The 19343-nt window shown below is 50.0% G+C and overlaps 5 protein-coding genes across 5 annotated transcripts; 3 read left to right on the forward strand and 2 right to left on the reverse strand.

Moving 5' to 3' along the window:
• Window positions 1-762: 762 nt before the first annotated feature.
• EDB91DRAFT_1143874 (vacuolar protein 14 C-terminal Fig4p binding-domain-containing protein) lies at window positions 763-4605 on the forward strand. The gene is made up of 14 exons (XM_041319114.1): window positions 763-937; window positions 993-1065; window positions 1116-1437; window positions 1490-1860; window positions 1912-2192; window positions 2242-2319; window positions 2373-3025; window positions 3073-3138; window positions 3188-3400; window positions 3459-3563; window positions 3615-3736; window positions 3787-3866; window positions 3923-4082; window positions 4134-4605. The coding sequence occupies exons 1-14, from the start codon at window positions 934-936 to the stop codon at window positions 4516-4518; spliced, it is 2913 nt and encodes a 970-aa protein (XP_041175310.1). The 5' UTR covers window positions 763-933; the 3' UTR covers window positions 4519-4605.
• EDB91DRAFT_1143882 (protein-tyrosine phosphatase-like protein) lies at window positions 4606-5985 on the reverse strand. Its single transcript, XM_041319115.1, has 7 exons — window positions 5653-5985; window positions 5440-5602; window positions 5354-5387; window positions 5195-5306; window positions 5100-5143; window positions 4897-5048; window positions 4606-4847 (listed from the first exon to the last, which is right to left on the reverse strand). The coding sequence occupies exons 1-7, from the start codon at window positions 5849-5851 to the stop codon at window positions 4700-4702; spliced, it is 852 nt and encodes a 283-aa protein (XP_041175311.1). The 5' UTR covers window positions 5852-5985; the 3' UTR covers window positions 4606-4699.
• Window positions 5986-6122: 137 nt separating this feature from the next.
• Window positions 6123-6488, reverse strand: EDB91DRAFT_1143883 (uncharacterized protein; the record flags this gene model as incomplete). Its single annotated transcript, XM_041319116.1, has 2 exons — window positions 6450-6488; window positions 6123-6401 (listed from the first exon to the last, which is right to left on the reverse strand). Coding segments are annotated over exons 1-2 (194 nt in total), but the record flags the coding sequence as incomplete, so codon positions are not given.
• A 954-nt stretch (window positions 6489-7442) lies between these two features.
• On the forward strand, window positions 7443-10908 carry EDB91DRAFT_550646 (MCM2/3/5 family-domain-containing protein). The gene is made up of 7 exons (XM_041327677.1): window positions 7443-7792; window positions 7842-8358; window positions 8406-8825; window positions 8877-9175; window positions 9227-9761; window positions 9810-10517; window positions 10571-10908. Exons 1-7 carry the CDS (start codon window positions 7503-7505, stop codon window positions 10739-10741), a joined length of 2940 nt encoding a protein of 979 aa, XP_041175313.1. The 5' UTR covers window positions 7443-7502; the 3' UTR covers window positions 10742-10908.
• A 2255-nt stretch (window positions 10909-13163) lies between these two features.
• EDB91DRAFT_1238186 (uncharacterized protein) lies at window positions 13164-19299 on the forward strand (the record flags this gene model as incomplete). The annotated part of the gene is made up of 21 exons (XM_041321682.1): window positions 13164-13398; window positions 13464-13802; window positions 13852-14342; window positions 14394-15110; window positions 15161-15574; window positions 15635-15894; window positions 15944-16012; window positions 16066-16225; window positions 16246-16314; window positions 16417-16521; window positions 16574-16651; window positions 16704-17640; window positions 17692-17816; window positions 17876-17941; window positions 17992-18147; window positions 18198-18281; window positions 18334-18472; window positions 18526-18656; window positions 18715-18888; window positions 18940-19041; window positions 19096-19299. 21 exons carry the CDS (start codon window positions 13164-13166, stop codon window positions 19297-19299), a joined length of 5055 nt encoding a protein of 1684 aa, XP_041175314.1.
• Window positions 19300-19343: the final 44 nt, after the last annotated feature.

Raw genomic sequence — 19343 nt, forward strand, 5'->3', positions numbered from 1 at the left:
TCCACTCCTGAGCCGACCATCCGTGCCTTCTCGAGGAGATCGTGTTTCAGAGAGGAAGCGCACCTCGCGCGATACAGTACAGCATTTTTGAGGTTGATGTATGCCTGATGTGCGTTTAGCATGTCGAACCCGACTACGTCCGCGAGTTCGTGTGAGTTTGGAAATATGTCGGAGAAGAAGGGAGACCCACCGAGATAAGTAGCAAGCCGTGGTCGTGCACTATGAACGCGTCCAAGAATCTTCGCAGTCTCCACTCCAAATGCTATGCCTGCAAATCGGAGACGCGTTATCTAGTCACGTCTCAGTTTCGCTGGGGCTCGCTGCATCATTGATCAAGACAGCCAAACAAAAAGAAGGTGATGCAGAGTAGATGACGAGGTTCTAACTTCGGCACCATCCAATCTGCAAGATGCTGTAATCTTTCGGGCGCAGAACTGTTCACAAGGTTCGTGTACATATTCATTACGACAGTGCCAAGAGCTGATGAGGCCGACAAGGCCATGGAATCCAAGCTGTCATGGATCGACTTGATGTTGGTAGCGAGGATGATGAATGGGATGAGGTATTATTAGTATTGTCGTCGATGTCGTGGAAGGAAAATAGTCATCTGGCACACGGCATAGTTGGACCAAAGTAGTCTATCCATAGCTGGTTTGGAGGTCACTGGGAAGTCGAAGTTAGTTGGCGCGCGATGGCTGCAGCTTAAAGTTGCTGGAGGACTGGTTTGGGGTAAGACAGCCTGAGCCAGAATTGTAGGTGACGGTTCGAACTTCGGTAGAGAACTGGTTGCGTCTTAAGAATCACGTGACGTGGTTATCATCAAGCGTGCCCGTCCTATAACTTAGACTGGTACTTCCAGAGGTGGCTTGACGCCGCTCTTCTCATCTAATATCTCTGTAGGGTCAATTTGTGGTGTAAACCGCAGCCAAAGTCATGGGTAAGTCGTTCACGCACAGTCAAAAATGCCTACCTGACTCATCTCAATCTTGCAGACACCGCTGTGGCAAAACAGCTTGTTGACAAGATTTATGAGAAGAGAAAGGCGGCTGCTCTCGAATTAGAGAAGTAATTTAGCTCGCTTACAGTTAATAGTAATGTGTTGAGCGTTCTCTCAGACAGATTCGGGAATGCCATCAGCAAAGTGACCAGCGCCGTATAAACCAGATCATCGAACAGCTTGTGGATATGTTCAGCAATCCGTCAAATCCCCTTCACATCAGGAATGGAGGACTCATTGGCCTTGCTGGTACAGCTATTGCCCTTGGCGTGGACGTTGCACCGTACATGGAGAAATTCATCGAACCCGTTCTCGCATGTTTTACCGACCCAGAAAACAGAATCCGGTATTTCTCCGCCGAATGTCTCTATAACATAGCCAAGGTGTCCAAGGGCGAGGTTCTTGTTTACTTCAACCCTATATTCGACGCCCTCAGTAAAGTGCGGTAGCTCCTCGTCAAGTTTTGCATTTCGACTGAGTCGAACTTCTCAGCTAGCCGCTGATTCAGAGCTGTCGGTCAAGAATGGGGCGGAGCTGCTTGATCGACTTCTGAAGGACATCGTGGCCGAGACAGCTTCGGTGTATATTCCACAGTATGCAGAGACGGAGAGGATCCGCGACCAGTTCGATCCTCAGGAGCAGAGTATTCTCGTCGCTTACCCTGATGACCGATCCTTAGGAGAAAACATACCTACTCAGAAGAAGGCCTTTTCCCTCGCGCGCTTTATTCCACTTCTGCAAGACAGGATATATGTCCTTAGTCCTTTCACAAGGAGCTACCTCGTGTCTTGGATAACCGTGCTCGACTCGGTCCCAGAGCTCGAACTTATAACATACCTCCCAGAGTTCCTGGACGGCCTCCTGTCAGTCTGAAAGGTTTGTGTTCCAAGTTCTTTGCTGATGCACTCGTCCAGGAAGTACTTGTCAGACCCCACCGAGGATGTGCGCGTGGCCACAGAGAACATTCTTGCCGACTTCCTGCGTGAAATCAGAGACGTCAGCATGGTTCGCCAACGCAAAGAAGAACACGCAGAGTCCTTTGATCTACGACGCTCGGATGAGAAGCTTCCTGATATCACGATGTCTCACTCTGAACGTGCACTTTTCATTCCTGAGAGTGACTTTGCTCATGATTGTGACGGAGAATATAGTTTGAAGGATGAGCACAAATCAGAAGACTACCGTGGCACTGGAGGTAGGCATTGATGAAGCGCATTCATTGAAGCTACTCACTGTTCACGCAGCCTTAGTTCCTGGGCAGGGTGTACGGATAGACTATGCAGCTATCATAGAAATTCTCATACAACAACTTGACAACCAACGTGAGCTGCTTCCTTCTAATCCAAATGCATTGTACTTATGCTTGCGCATGCAGATGACGAAATTCAACAATCTACGGCCCTTCGTTGGCTTGCCGAGTTCTTGACCTTCGTGCCCGACGTCATGGTGCCCTTCACGCCTCGCCTTATCCCTGCCATCCTCCCTAATCTAGCACACCATGTCCCGATGATCCAGTCAGCTGCACTACGAACTAACAAGCTACTTTCGAGCGTCATCCAAAACCTCCCTGGACCAGCGGAGGGCCCGTCCCGGCAGAACACAGCGGACAAGCCGATTGTGTTCACAAGCTCACCAACCCCAACTCCTCAGTCACTGCAACCCTCACGGCCAACTGTACAAGCGCCGTCTGGAGATGCCTCCTCTCCTGAGCCAATAGGCGATAACCAGCCATCATCTTCATCCGATAAGACAACTTTGATTCAGCGGCCTCGCTCAGGAACAAATCAAACTGTCGTTACGGAATCTTCGAGCAGACCTCAGTCACGCATGTCATCAAATAGTACACCGGGTGCTCCTCCACCTGCCCCTGTTCCAGTGCCTCCTTCGCCCGTACCGGAGGAAGCAGATCGGTTTAATTACCAGGCGACGGTGAACGAGCTGACGATACAGTTTTTGAGCGAGCATGAGCAAACCAGGGTTGCTGCGCTGAAGTGGCTTATCATGCTGCATCAGAAAGCACCAAAGAAGGTGTGCTTGAACTTGTCTGGGGATGTACGAACTGAGAAGATTTCCAGATTCTCGCAATGGATGATGGTACTTTCCCAGCATTACTGAAGACTTTGTCGGATTCGTCCGAAGAGGTACTCTAATGGCCATCGATTTGCATCGCGCGGCTCATTCTTTCGTTAGGTTATCAAACATGACCTGCAACTCCTCGCGCAAATATCCTCCTCCTCGGAAGAGAGCTACTTCAAGGTCTTCATGATGAACCTTCTCGAGCTCTTCAGCACAGACAGGAAGCTTCTTGAGGCCCGCGGCAGTCTCATCATTCGCCAGCTATGTCTCAATCTCAATACAGAGAGGATATATAAGACATTTGCAGAGATTCTGGAGAAAGAAGAGGTTGGTCTTTTTTTAGGTTTGTGGTTCCTGGTGCGATGTTAACTGATTGGGTATACAGGATCTAGAGTTCGCGAGCGAGATCGTGCAGAAGTTGAACATGATCCTAATCACTTCACCCGAACTGGCGGAGTTCCGAAAACGGCTGAAGAGCCTTGAGACAAGGGTTGGTTGGTCGCAACTTCGTTTGATGCCTTCACTGATGGACCACGTGCAGCAAGATGGCCAGGCGTTATTTACCACGCTCTATCGGTCATGGTGTCATAATGCGGTTGCGGTGTTTTCGTTGTGCCTGCTTGCGCAAGCTTACGAGCATGCATCAAATTTGCTATCCATCTTGTGAGTTGGCTAACTGTCGATTTTGATCATTGCTGATGATGTTGTGCCAGTGCTGATCTGGAGATCACTGTTCCACTGCTGGTCCAGGTCGACAAGTTGGTGCAGCTGATCGAATCTCCTGTGTTCACCTGTGAGTTATCTTGTAATAAATGAGATGAATTTCAGATGTTGATGATGATCTGGAAGACCTTCGCCTCCAGCTCCTCGAGCCTGAACGTTACCCCTACCTGTTCAAGTGCCTATATGGGTTGCTCATGCTGCTCCCACAATCCACCGCTTTTGTTTCACTCCGTAACCGTCTCAACGCAGTCAACTCCGCCGGGTTCCTCCACATTGCCCCAAAATCGTGAGTTTGTGCACCCTTCTTTCACCACGTGCTAATGATAACAAATCCTAGAACACCTAACCCAATCACCTCACGTTCCAAGCTCGGCCGCGATGAGATTAAATGGCAAGAACTTCTCAATCATTTCCGAGCACTGCAAAGCAAGCACGAGAAAGCGCGACGTCAGGATCTTGGGAACTCTACATCTCAAGATGATATCACCATCACACCGCTCTCGCAGCCCATGTCAGCCAAACCCCCCATGCGGCGAAGAGTGACAGGCGACCTTCCAGTGCCGCCGGTGATCCCGCCTAAGCCCGCATTGAGCCCGCTCAATCCAAAGGCGAGACAGAATGGACTGTTGGCGAGCACGCTGCAGAGTGCGACGACATCGGGGGTGATGCAGCAGAGGACGAGGCGGACTCTGGGCTTACCTGTGGTGGGACCAAGGAAATGATTTGATCTGATCGGTTCGGTTCGATTTGGACATACAGTACATACTTGCATGCACATGATACTCTAATGATGACAACATGGATGATGATGGTGGTGGTGATGGTGATGAGCATAAGTCATATGATGGATATAAGTGACAGGCGGCGTGTGTGCGTGAGAGAGAAAGGGGGGAACTAGGATATCTACATCCGAGACTTTGTTGGGACGACGAGATTTGAACGGATGGTTTTCAGGTCTTCGTCTGTTAGTCCTGTATAGGTCTTAACGTACGTCTCTACGCCGCCAAACTTTTCCTCTAAGAGATTGAAGAAAGCTCGCATGGTCTCGTACCTAAGCCAGGATGTCAAGATCGGTATCATGGGAGATAAATTTAGCATACCGAGATGTCAGCATGCGCATGGCAGCTTCGGTGTTGGCAGCGAACAAAGGCTCTTTCATGAGTCTTGCTAGGACCTTGGCACGGTCCGGTTCACGTCCGACTCGTGTGAGGGAGTAGTCTTGTGAGATGAAGTGGTTATCTACGCCTGCTAGCTGGAAGGAATGAGGTTGTGATAGTGAAAGGGACTGACGGCAGTGATTTACCTTGAGAAGGATAGCAGCCATGATTCCTGTCCGATCTTTCCCAGCTAGGAGGAAATAAGAAACTAACAGGATGGAAAGAAGGAATGTGGACGAACCCGTGCAGTGGAAGATAAAAGGGGAGTTTGGCTCGTCCCGAACATGGCGTAGGATGGTGCCGAATGCGGGCCCGCCGTGTTCTAGTATTTGGGAGTAGAGTATCATGAAAGCCTGCAGGAGCTCAATTATAGGATATAATGTTGGATAAGGTCGCATACCTCTGTCGTTCCGGTTGCATAGAGCTCAAACCTCCTTTAGGGTAGTCAGTGATAAGTGGGGTGGCGCGGTGGCAGCACGTACGCACTCGGCGAGCTTTTCTGGACTGTAATCCTCGCTCTTGAACACGGGAGTCGGAATTACTTCTACGCCCTCGATGGTAGGTATCGGGGAGCTGTACTTCCTCATCTCCGGATCTGATCGTAGATCAAAGACGGTCAAGATTCCAAGCGAGACCAATTTCCGCGCGCCTTGGGTTGCGGGTAAGTGCAAGTCTATGAAAAATAATTGGAGAATCGACCTTCTTCAGTGATACTGGAGAGCTCTGCTGAACGGTAGGCATAATCGGACTTCGTGATGACGTTTGGAGTTGCGGTAGGGTATGAACCTATATCGCGGACGTTGCATACGCCCGGGATTTGGACGAAAGGTGGTTTGGAGAGCACATCTGCCACGTATGCAGGATCGAGAGGCTCTAAACCGGAATCCGTGGCGGTCATCGGTGGTAGGATAGAGCGGTCGTTTGAAGGAGTCAGCACAGGGAGAAATTCATACAAAATGCAGCCGTCAAATGTTAATTTCGCATCCTAACCCGAAAATTACATAAACTACTAGAAACCCCTAATTTTCCTGTACAAAAAAAGGCTGTTAGCGCTGAATCTAGTTCAGGGAGATAGTGTTGCCGCGAACTGAACCCAATCGAAACGAGGTGGGAGTTCGTTCTAGTTTCGATGGGTCGAGGTGAAACGAACCGAAGTGTAACGAATACGGCTCGAAGCTCCAGCCAATGAGAAGTGTTTGTAAAGTGAAGTAGATATGAAGTGGCTATGTTTCATTCTACGTTATCATCGTCGACATTTTGTAATAGATCAGCAAGCTCGTCGAACTTCCCCGTAACTATGTATCAATTCCTCTGCAGCCCTTCTTGTTACAGGGCCCGAAACCCGATAGTCATCCTCTTTTGCAATCGAATCCCTAGTGAAACATAGTCTCTCCTGTCTGTAAGAAAACTTGAGAATCTGGAGTGCTTCCATTACTCGTGGTGAGAGTCTGCTTCGACAGAGTGTGCATGTTCTTTGCTGGATGAAATACACGTTCGCACGGCACAGAGGATGCCTGAGCTGGCAGGACATCCATAGCAACGCAGAAAAATAGTGGATAGACTTTTTCCATGCGCTGAAATCGACTTTAGCGCCTTCCTTATGTGAAGGAAAAGTCGAGCTCACCTCCCAGAAGCGAACGAGATCAGTCACGCGCTCGCCCGCATTGAATGTGACTGGTTCACGCTCATAACGCTCAAGCTCACGCAGAGCATCTTGAGGGTAAAATGGTGGACGTGCATGAGCAGCGGACCATGGCAGACTTGTATAGCCTGGGTGAGAGTGATGATGCTGTTGCTCAGATGCCGAAGAGATACTAGTAGCAGAAGCTGCAGAACTGTTCCACTGGTGAAAACTCATGTTTGGTGAATACAATACTAAACTCACAGTACGACGCACGGAATTTATACGATGACCTAGACACTGGTCGCCTAACCACGCTGGAGGATTGCTCAACATTTGTATTGTACACCATTGCAGGCGCCTGTCCTCTGGCGCTAAAGCAGTACTGCGGTCCGATGAAAATACGTATAATCACGTTCTAGACCAAAAGGTTCGAGGACGGGAAACGGAGGAGCAGAATACATTGAGGAAATGCTAGAGATGTGAGGTTGCTGGAGTACTACTCTAACAAATCACCAAGTCACGGGTCGGATTTAGCATTTCATTTGGCAGTTCGTTCCTAATTCGATGCTTATCTACAACGAGGCGTAAACGAATCGAGTTGTATCGAACTGCCTCAATTTCGAACCGAACCCGAATTACCTCGAGGTCACTTCAGTTCGACAGCAACACTACAGGGAGAACAGCCAACGACACAACAATTTCATTGCTTAATACTCGTGATTTTCAGTGTATGTTTTCAATGAAATGAGCGCAATATGTGAGTCATTTTCACGTGATGTAATGAACCACGTGCTGTTGTCACAAATGTGACATCTCACGCTTGAGGGCAGGCAGTCTCGTGTTCGATTATTCTACGCGTCGCGATCAAAGCACTTGTTACCACTAATTACTCTCGATCTCAGGTTCTTCTTCAAATTCTGTAGATATGGATGTCGATGAGCCATCTTCGCCACCAGCGCCCAGGTCGTCGTTGCCACCGAGCAGCGCTCCCATGGCCACCATGTCCTCTACTAATGGGACACCCAGATCTGCAGGGAGGAGACCAGCGTCTGATGCACTTGCTTTTAACGATGACGAAGCTCAGGAGGCGGAGGAAGACGGTGCCTCAACGAGACGGAGAAGGCGACCCAGAAATCAGCCGAATGGTGATGTCCCACTCGTAAGGGATGCTGTTGGGGAGAGCGTTTCTGAAAGTTTCGAGACCTTCTTAAAGACGTGGGGTTATATCAAGATATCTTGGATTCAATCTGATGGGTTTCTGCAGGTTCACAGAAGAGGTCGCACTGGCCTCGACGCCCGCATCCGATGGCGACCTTCCAGAGGTCATCGAGGGTGAATTGATTTACATCCAGCAAATCCACACTATGCGAGAATACGAAATAACCACTCTCTATGTCGACTTCACCCATCTTTTACAAAAAGATGACGTCCTTGCAGACGCGATCCAGAAGCAGTATTACCGTTTCCTTCCCTACCTCCGCCGCGCCCTCCACAATCTAGTCGCAGAGTATGAGCCTGAGTACCTCAAGATCAATCCCACCGCTGCTACAACTGATTCCGCAAACCTTCAATCGCGAGAATTCAATATCGCATTCTATCATCTCCCTCTAGTATCCGGTATCCGTGATCTCAGAACCGATAAGATAGGCACGCTGATGAGTATCAGCGGCACTGTCACCCGCACCAGTGAGGTGAGGCCTGAACTCCTTTATGGCAGCTTCATCTGTGAAGTCTGCGGTGGTCTTGTCAACGAGATAGAGCAACAATTTAAATATACTGAGGTAAGGTCATGTTCGATACCTAGATGTGTGCGCTTATGCCTCTTTAGCCAAGTCTCTGTCCTAATCCCACATGTGGAAACCGCATCGCATGGCAACTTCAAATCGATACCTCCAAATTCACGGACTGGCAAAAGGTCCGGATACAAGAAAATCCCTCTGAGATACCCACTGGTTCCATGCCTCGATCTCTGGACGTCATACTTCGTTCTGAACTCGTCGAACGTGCCAAGGCTGGAGATAAATGTGTTTTCACTGGAACCTTCATCGTTGTCCCGGATGTCAGTCAGCTCGGACTGCCAGGTGGAAACAAGGCGGAGCTTATGCGTGAAGCGAGTAAGAGCGGGGCCAACGTTGCAACAGGTGGTGTTGGTGGAAGTGGTGTTACGGGGCTCAAGAGCCTTGGTGTGCGGGATTTGCAGTACAAGACGGCATTCCTAGCATGCATGGTCCACGATGCTGATGGCAGGGTATGTATAATAGTTTGCACCCACGCCAGAGAATTTAACATTTTCCTCCAGGGTGGCACTAATGTTCGTGGAGAAGAAGAGGGCGAAGAGGATGGACAGGCGTTCCTCCGTTCGCTAACTGAGCCCGAGTTTGATGAGCTCAAGAGCATGATCGACTCTGATCACATATACTCCCGTTTGGTGGAGAGCATAGCGCCCACCGTATACGGTCACGAAATCGTAAAAAAAGGCCTCCTTTTGCAGCTCATGGGCGGTGTCCACAAGCAAACGGCCGAGGGGATGCATCTCCGTGGGGACATCAACATCTGCATCGTGGGTGATCCTTCCACGTCAAAATCACAATTCCTCAAGTGTGTTTCAACCAATCATATAACCAAAACTCGCTGCTAATGCACTAACAGATATATTTGCTCTTTTCTCCCGCGAGCAGTCTATACATCCGGCAAAGCCTCATCAGCAGCAGGTCTCACAGCCGCCGTCGTCAAAGACGAAGAAACCGGCGACTTCACAATCGAAGCTGGTGCGCTCATGCTAGCCGACAATGGCATCTGCGCCATCGATGAATTCGATAAGATGGATATTTCCGACCAGGTCGCTATTCACGAGGCGATGGAACAGCAGACAATCTCTATTGCGAAGGCGGGTATTCATGCGACGCTCAACGCGCGCACGAGTATCCTCGCAGCAGCTAACCCTATTGGTGGACGCTACGACCGCAAGCGAACGCTGAAAGCCAATGTTGCTATGAGCGCTCCGATTATGAGCAGATTCGATCTGTTCTTTGTTGTCCTCGATGAGTGCGATGAGAAGACGGATTTGAACATCGCTAAGCATATCGTAAATGTGCATCGGTTCCAGGATGAGGCTATTAACCCGGAGTTCAGTACGGAGGCCCTGCAACGGTACATCCGGTATGCCAGGACGTTTAACCCCAAGGTAGGGTATAGCGTGACGTCTCTTGCATATTGCTAACTTTGTGTGCAGCTGACTCCAGAGGCCGCCGATATCCTCGTAGAGAAATACCGCATCCTCCGGCAGGATGATGCGACAGGAGCAGGACGTCATTCCTACAGGATCACCGTCCGTCAGCTCGAGTCCATGGTCCGTCTGAGTGAAGCTATTGCCCGTGCTAATTGCACAGCGGAGATCACACCAGCCTTCGTACGAGAAGCATATACTCTTCTGCGGCAGAGCATCATCCACGTCGAACAAGACGATATCGATTTCGACGAGGAAGAGCTAGAGGGCGAGCGAGAGGCGCGGAACGCTCCTGCGAACGAAACCTCGGATGCGGTGGAAGAGAGCCAAGATATCGAGATGAGCGCAGCGGAGATAGAAGCGATGGATGAGATGGAGGAAAGCTCTTTGGGCATGGGCCTGAACCGCACCGCTACGAGCAGTGGTGCTGGACCGTCGTCGACGTCGCGCGCAGGCAGCATGCTGCCAGATGTTGCACCGCCGCCCGCGCCTGCCCCGAAGAGAAGGATGATCATAACGCACGACAAGTACATGACGCTGCAGAGCCTTGTGGTTCTGCATCTGTCTGCGGTTGAGCGTGAGACTGGGCGGGGTGTCGACCGTGATGAGCTGATTGATTGGTATTTGGAGTTGAAGGAGTCGGAGATTCAGGACGTGGATGAGCTGGAGTATGAGAAGGAGCTCATCTCGAAGCTATTGAGGAAGTTGGTGAAGGTAAGATATTTCTGGTAGATTCACCTTTCCATTTTATTCTCATGTCTTAACAGGACAACTACCTCATTGAAGTACGTGGTGACGTGCAAGACTCGTTGCCAGAGTCCACGACGGATGGGTCTGCGCCGGCTCAGTCGTCGAGCACTCAAGACGGGGAAAATGTGAGAGTATATTATATGGTGCATCCGTCGGTGGATACGGAGGGCACGTCGTCTGTGGCATGATTTTATTACCATTTTTCCGAGTATCTGTTGTGCCGTAACGTAGCCCACTTGTTCTGTTGTATTCATTACATTTATCCATCCTCCCCCCTAGGCAGACTTTCGAAGACTTTCAGCACTTCGGAAGGTGCTAGTGCAATTCAAAGTTTACGCTCTCACTGGTCATGAAATGGTCAAGAACGCAAGCGGGCTGCAAGAACAATTTACATCCCATCAGACAGGAGCCTGACGACCCTGCTGTTGATATGAAGGGGCCTAAGTGCATCTACCTCAATATCAATGGCCGCCATTTGACCACCATCGTAGGTTTCCTGAGTCCTCTTTCTCTCTTTGTTATGTTACTGATCAGCCTGCCAGGTTGCTCCGCATGGCTTCTCAGGTCACGTAATCAGTTAATTTAACTTGGCAAAATGCTTCTTACTCGCCGTAGAACACCAGCTCATCCGAGAGTTCCTCTGTCCCACCGAGATAGTCGGACAACATCGTATATCCTGACACAGTGAAACCTATGCTCGCTGATTCCACTGGTTCGAAAGTCGACAAGACCGAGCTTTAGATACACTTAGCCTCCATCGATGTCTTGACCGTGCAGAGATGGAACGATGGATGTCAGTGAGGATGGCCCACCCGGAACGGCCCCCTGAACCTCGGCTAGGAGCAGTGGTCCTGAATATTCATTGTACTTTTCTCTATCATAGCCCATTCTGTGTTCACTGCATATACTTCCCTGACCATGCCAGTTATCCTTGCAACATGTCTCGTTCGTGGCATAACCCGATATTTGGAGTTTGCAGCACCGGAGTGAGTACCCACATTTAGACGTTCCCCTATTCCACATCCCTTCTATTGAACTGTGGCTCATCGTCTTGTCAATTTTCTTCGAATGATTTAGCTGTGCTCTGCCGAATGTCCACAGGCTTCTATCGTGTAGTAGTCGGCACTCAGTACGAGTCTATCACGGTCGACAGCTCTGACGTCTGCGCTCGCAGAGCGCCCTCATCTCGCCGAGAAAGTCAAATCTTTCATCTTTACATATCCTACAATCATGGACTACTAGCCACGGTCCTGAGGCGCACCTGGACAATATCACATCTGTTCTCAAAAACTTGACCGGCCTCAAGTTTATACATTCCCAAGCGAGCTACTCGTCTGTCCTTCGACACTGCAATGCCAAGGTTCACACTGTTCATTGCACCTATGAGTTCAACCAATAATTGCTATGCTTCTTGAACAAGCAGGACAACATCCGTGACCCCGCACATCTCTGCCGCATTTAACGCAAGTCTCTGCCGACCCCGATGGTCAGAAGCTTTCGTACCCAGTTCACACTGCGGTTCAAGGGCGACCATGCACCCAGCATCAGGTTCTCACTTCCTGTTATCGTTGACCCTTCCGCAGTGTCTGTCAGGAATCTGGGACTTGATCTCATGATTTGGCGCTTAAGATTGCTTCACACCTGTGCACAAATTCCAGAGCACGTTGAGGAAATTACCCTGATGGGTTTCGCTACTCGGGTCAGCAATACTTATTCTTACATTATAGCACGAATATTGGCTACCATGTAACACCTGTGCGAGGGACTGAGTGAAATATTCAAGTTCTGGGGATCTGATCTCCATCACATGCTGAAAGGCATGCCCAATTTGAAAAGGTCGACGTTCTGGATGCTCGGAGGGGAAGCACGAAGACGCTTGCACACAGCGGGCTCGGCTTCTCTTCGAGGAGTTCTATTACAGGCTGGGTCGTCTTAAGCAAGTCTCGTGCGTGGTTTCTGGACTCGACATGTCGACAGCGTTCGGCTTTTTTTTTGAAGCGGAGGCTCGTTGCCTCCCAATCCCTCACGAGGATGATCGAACCCGTGGCCATAGGGCCGCGAATGACGTTCGGAAGCTCATGCCGCTTCCCGTCCTTTGTTGTTGGGGTGAAGAAAACCTTTGCGACGGAAACACTGGTAATGTTGCTATCTATCTCGAGCGTGCAGAGATGGAAAGATGCATGTCAGAGAGGAAAGCCCACCCGGAATGGCCCTGGCCCTGAACTATGAGCAATGTCGTGTCATGTTTTTCCTCCTCGTAGCTCATGCGTTGACTTGTGGTGTTCATTAGTCTCCCCTGGTCAGACTACATAGTTGAAGGAAGATAGTTGTTCCTTGTAGGTGTTAGTTCATCATACATATGTTTCCCTCACCATGCCAGAATGGATATCTCGTTCCCATGGCCTATTAATATTGTTAGTCTCCCATAGACGAATGAGGACAGTGGTTCCTTCTTACTATGGCATATTGTCCTAGTACTTGAAGCTTGAAGCTCCAGACTTTGAGGCAGGACTGGTAACTGAGACCTCAGGCGTTGTAACACAACTGACTTCGTCGGCCATCGTCAGGCGACCGAAGTTGTATGAAGTTATTGTCAAGATTGTAAACTATATGGCGGACGACTCACTCATCGTACCTGTCCTTCTGGCTAACGGATCTCTTCGCCACCCCAGTGTGTCGTCCGATGCACTTGCCCAGGATCTTATCGAAGTACTTACTGTTCAGGAGGAAGTGGTATCTGGCATCCTTGGAGAGCTCCAGGATATTGGTTGGGCCCTGCAGCACGTTCGGAGCCAACCGAACGGTCGTAAGTGGGAAGAGGTGGAACTCGAAGCTCTCAGGAATGGTGAGCAATCCCGTACCCATGTCTTGTTTCGTCTTGGAGCTCACTTTGCCACCGGTGTGACCAAGGCATCATCGACCCATCGACCCACATCGCCCCGCTGCTGGAAAAATCAGACAACGCCGGAACAAACACGTCTCAGAGACACTTCTCCACGTTCCCTCTAAAGTCCTATTTGCATTCCCCTGCATTGCGCCTGGTTTCGCTGCACGCGGTGCTGTCGTTGCGTCTCTCGTTTGCGCGCGTACCCGAGATTCATGATGGGTTTATTTGGACGGTGTATTATGCTCGGAGTTCTATTGTGGCGGATGTTATTCGTTCTGTGATCGAGGACTTGGGCCTTGCGAGGAGCTTGCCTATAGCCGGAGGGGGTAGCATCGAGTACGTCATTGAGGAAGGCGGTGAGAGTGACGTCTTATTTTTCAGTGTAACGCTCACTCAGCATATCATTGCTAGCTTCGAGGATCTCATCTTCTTCAGTGTTGTCTGATATCGTCCAGTCGTCCTTGGCAAATTCCGGCCAGAAGCCTACATTCCGGTTCTGTGTACCAGAGGAATGGTACCTTCGCCCACATGCTCTTTCACCATCGGCCGTGCAGCCTTCCGAGGACACCTTGAAGCGTTTTGAGGATATACAAGCAGAAGAGGATGACGGAGAGGGTACTGCAAAGCAGAAGAAGTCTACTCTTGGTGCCTCGACGGCGAGTTCTGGCACCGCTCGGCCGACTTCTCCAGATTGGCGTGGTTCACTCACGAGTCTCTTTGCGTGGCAGCAGCCTACAGCTCTCGCCCCTCCTCCCTCGTCGTCGTCAAAGAAGCGCAAGAGCGTGAGTGACCCAGTGCTTGTAGAGCAACGTACTGGGGGAAGCACTACGTCGATATCGCAACCAAGTCTTCCAGAAGACGACACACTAGGTGTCGATCAAACCGAGTTCGAACATTGCCTCGTAAGAAAACGTGCTCCTCTGTCTGTGACCACAACTTCATTTCATTAATAGGATCAAATGGCATTGAAAGGTGACGCAAGAGACAAGATGTACCAATTACCAGCTACTAAGAAACGACAGCTCATTGAACAAGCACGGGCTTTCCATTCGGTTCCCGACGGGAAAAGTCCTCGACCATCTCAGTCCACATATTCCACATTTGGAGCTTCTAGCGGGGGAGCTTTACTCCCTCGTCTAGTTCCCCAGTTAACAGGCGACTCCGGAATACTAAAGCGTTTCTCCATGGCGACTTGGGGTACGAGCGCCGCAGCAGTACCAGTCATGTCTCCCGATCTCAATCGATCTAGCGGAGAATTCGACATCGGACCTGGAAAAGGACGCACACAAATCGAGACAGTCGCGGAGAAGATGCAGCCCTTGCAAGCGCAGACCACTGGCAGTATGTTTGTCAGCTGGTGGATGTCCTCAGGTGGAGACGACAATGCCGAAACAGAAAGCGCAACATCTGCGAAGCGATATGTTGATGGTTTGCGCAGGATGAAGGCGGACTCTAAGCTTGTCAAGCATCTCATTTCGCTCCGTGTGCATCTGTCTACTGCAAAGTTACCGTGGATCGAGGACTTCATTGCGCAAGATGGGATGGATGCAGTGGGTAGCGCGCTCGCAACGCTCGTTGGCAAGGGCGGGAAGAGGAGGGTCCTGGCGGACATAGAAGGCACAGTACTACTGGAGATCATCAAATGCCTCAGGGTACTTCTCAACACCCAGGTAAACATGATCTTCGATCGACTAGGCTTCATGCTTCATACGTTTTACAGGCCGGATTTGACAGCGTTTTGTCGTCTCCTACAATCATTACTCACATAGCGTACTCGCTTTATGGTGCCTCTCTGAAGACCCGGACGCTTGCTGCGGAACTTCTTGCCGCGATTTGCGTGCTATCGCTCAACCAGGGTCACAAGGCCGTCATGGCGGCATTGTCAGAATACCGCATCGCCTATGATGAATTGTACCGCTTCGAGTCTCTAGTTACTGCTCTGTGTATATCAGATGGCCAGAGTAACGACCCTGCAACCAACGATGCTTCTTCACCTGATGAGGATGGTATATGGGAGGCGCGGACTGCTTTCATGGCCCTTGTCAATGCCCTCACTAACTGTCCTGAATCTCTTGAAGACCGCATTTTGTTGCGCGAGGAGTTTGGGCGGCGAGGCTTGAATGAAGTTATAGTGGTAGGATATTCTCTCGTTCGTCACTGTGTCGCTTTGTACAGTAGCTGAATCTGCTGCTAGACTCTCCGTTATACGAAACCGCCGGACTCCTTACTGACCCAATTGGATCTTTATATGGAGGAGAAGTACGAGGATGAAGAAGACATCCGAGAGCGAGCACGCAAAGCCGTGCAGGGCAGTTGGAGCCACAGAAGAGAGCGTTCTGAATCAGACGTTTTGCTGGATGATCTTCTACAAAGCGCGAACGATGTGGAGCTCGGATCTATATTAATGAGTATTTTGCACCGCCTATCTTCTGTCGCGAAGAGTGGTGCTGAGTTGTAAGTACTCTTTCAGAGACTTGGCAACGTGATCTGACGGGTGTAACAGGAACTTCAAAGTTGATCAGCTAGCGATAGTAGATGCATTTTTGGATCAGATTTCCACTGCAGATAACATGTAAGTATTGGTTCGTGGTGTGTCTTGAGTCTGCGTGCTTACCCTCCACGAAGTGACTCGGGCTGGATCCCTCTGGTCAAGAGGTTTCTCGACGTAGTTCAGCCCATTACTGGCCAGGATATGAATATAGATACCGTCGATGGTGGGGCATCATCCAAGATGAAGCGCGAGCTGGAAAGCCTTCATGCGCAGATAGATGATTTGATTCATGAGGTTTGTGTATCCAAGCTCAGCTTTGTTCGCGATCTCACGAATATGACAAAGAACTCGGCACTCAAGACAAAGTTCGAACAACGCGTAGGGTCAAATCAGCAGAAGCCGAATTCTCCTAGCAAAGGAGGAAACGAGGTACGAACACTGTCATATCTGTGGTTGTGGTCATGGTCAAACTGATTCTGCGACAGAACAGAGTTGTTCAACGTCTGGTGCAGAAGGAGAAGGAAGTCACTCAACTACGGGCAGAGCTTGAACGCTTGAACGCTCAAATTTCCAACAACGCGCGCGATGCTGTGAGTTATGGAAACTCGCTTTGCTGAACAGTTGTTTACATACCTGATTCAGGAGGAACAAGCCAGGAAAGAACGCGAAAGGACAAGGCTTTTCTCTCTCCACGAAGAACTCAATACACTGCAGCATCAGGTACGTCACCCATCCATAACCTATATGTTGTATATCTGACTCTGAATCCCAGTTGAGTGGAATGAGTGATTCTCTGTCTGCCAAAGACAAGGAAGTTTTGTACCTCAAACGCGCTCTTGAATCAGTATACTCACGCTTTCAAACGAAGGAAGAGGAAAGAGCTTCGGATATGGATGCTCAGCTCATCGCGAGCCGTACCATCGAAAATCTTGCTAAACGAGACAGCGAACTCGCAGCACTGAAGACGGAGGTTTCAGAGCTCAAGCTGTTGTTAGCTGCGAAACCAACGCCTATCTCAGAAATGGAGTTCAAGTCCCAGAACGCGCCGCCTCCGCCTCCGCCGCAAGGTTTGAAGTCCAGAGCGACTGCTGTAAGAACGCCCGAAGAAACGGGTGTGAGCGTGACGTCGGATGCGAGTGGTGTCCCTCCGCCACCTCCGCCGCCGCCTCCTCCTCCTTTATTGACTGCTCCAAGGCGCAAAGAATCTTCTACCATGGAGTCAAAGGATGTCAGTCAGGCAGCCTTTCCCCCTCCTCCCCCTCCTCCTCCTCCACCACCACCACCACCACCACCACCTCCGCCGCCGTCATCGTTCCCTTCTTCAGGCTCTGCACCTTCGCCTCCTCCACCTGCACCTCCGCCGCCGCCGCCTCCGCCTCTCCTGCTCAACGCTTCACTCACTGGATTGCCACCAGGACCACCCGGAGCTCCGCCTCCGCCCCCACCGAGTGGATCTGCAATCAGGATTGGAAATAAGGCAAAAGTCAATGGACCAAGACTAAAGCCCTTCTTCTGGACCAAAATCAGCAATCAGAATTGCGGCGCTACAGTCTGGGCAGAATCTTCAACCGTTCTGGAATTCACGCTGGATGACCTTGAAGCGACGTTTGCAATTGACAACACCCCGACCTCACCTTCGAAAGCCGCAAATCCCACACGGAAACAAAGTGTTACGACCTTTCTTGATATAACTCGTGCTAATAATATCGGTTTGTTCATCATAATCGTTGAATGATAAGTTGACAAACGACCTTCCCTAGCTATCATGCTTCGGCGTTTGAAAATAACCCCTCTTGAAATACGTCAAGCCCTGCTAAGCCTCGATGATAAGTTGTCCATTGATGACTTGAAAGCCATCAGCAAGCAGCTGCCGTCTCCGGAAGAGGTCCGTCACTACTGCATGCCTTTTCTCTGTACTCTGATCCCTGAAATATCTTTGACAAGATCGCTCGTATGAAGGATTTCGCAGATGTAAGCAAGTTAGCGAAGGCTGATCAGTACTTGATTGCCGTAGGTGCTACCCATGATTCCTTTGCTCGCGATTCAAGACAGCGTCTTAGATTATGGCAATTCCAAGACTTCTGCAACGGCTAGAATGCATGATATATCGCCAGAAACTGGAACTCGAGATCGAGGAAATTCGTCCAGATCTGAAAATTGTTCATGATGCTTGTAAAGAATTACGAGCATCTGAACGTTTCAAGTCGACATTACGGGTGCGTTCGTTGCCCAGCCTGCGATTCAGACTTGGTGACAAGGACTGTAGGCTGTTCTCACAGTTGGGAACGCATTGAATGGGTCTAGCTTTCGTGGAGATGCTCGTGGGTTCCGCCTGGAGGCGCTCGTGAAAGTAGGTTCGCAACGCTTTCTTGACGATATTGTTGATGTGCGGTGCGTTGCAGATGAAGGAAACGAGGACGGCGAGGAGTAGCTCAGAATGCCCTACACTCCTGCACTATGTCGCACGAGTTCTTATTCGTACCGACCCGTCACTTACACTTTTTATCGATGAGATGCCTAGTGTGGAATCAGCTGCCCGCAGTAAGTGGCAGTTTTATACAACATTTCTTGGACCAATCTTATTTGTCCCTCAGTCTCCTTCCCAACATTACAACAGAATGTGCAGTCTTTACTCACGTCGCTGGGTAAGGTCAAAGAAGAAATAACTCTGCTAAAGCAGAGTCACACACCTTCCGATAACGACCAATTCGTGACAATCATGCAGGTAAATACTATTTACTACTTTCAAAGGAGCTCATGTTCTGATACCCGAGAAACGCTAGCCATTTTCTCTCAAAGTGGCCGAAAGCGTCGACGCGCTCAATAAGATGGCTTCCCTCGTTGAAATAGACTTACGAGCTATCTTCTCTTACTATGGCGAAGACCTAGATTCGCCAGAGGGACCAAAGCCGGATGATTTCTTTGGGATGATTTGCTCGTTTTCATCATCTTTACAGGTACGCCTCGTTTGCAGTTTCTGGGAACTTATTGCTTCACGTCTTGATCAGAAAGCCGCTTTGGAAATACACGATGTACAGAAGAAAAAGGCCCCTGACTTGACGCAGGGGCAGGGGAAGATGTCATCTTCGCCACGAACTAACCCCGAAGAGGTACGCAGACCTACGCTGTCCAGTTTTGCATTTCCGCGATTCATCGCCACGCAGACCGCCAAGGCACAACGTGATCCCTCACACAACTTACTCCTACCCCCTGCCGGCACACACGAACGTTCGGCATCTATTGGTCGCGGTGACCTCGATGAAGCCATCCGTACTTTGAGAGAAGGTCGTACTAGGAGATCTCGAGCTCCTCGTTCCATCACTAGAGCAAGCAAGATATTCCTTGATGGACGACCCGACCTATCGTAATATCAACCCTGTCAAGAGCTCCACATTAAATTCCGCGACACTGG

This window comes from Suillus paluster, assembly GCF_016628075.1.
Source record: "Suillus paluster strain FC165 chromosome Unknown EDB91scaffold_42, whole genome shotgun sequence".
NCBI classification, from domain to species: domain Eukaryota; kingdom Fungi; phylum Basidiomycota; class Agaricomycetes; order Boletales; family Suillaceae; genus Suillus; species Suillus paluster.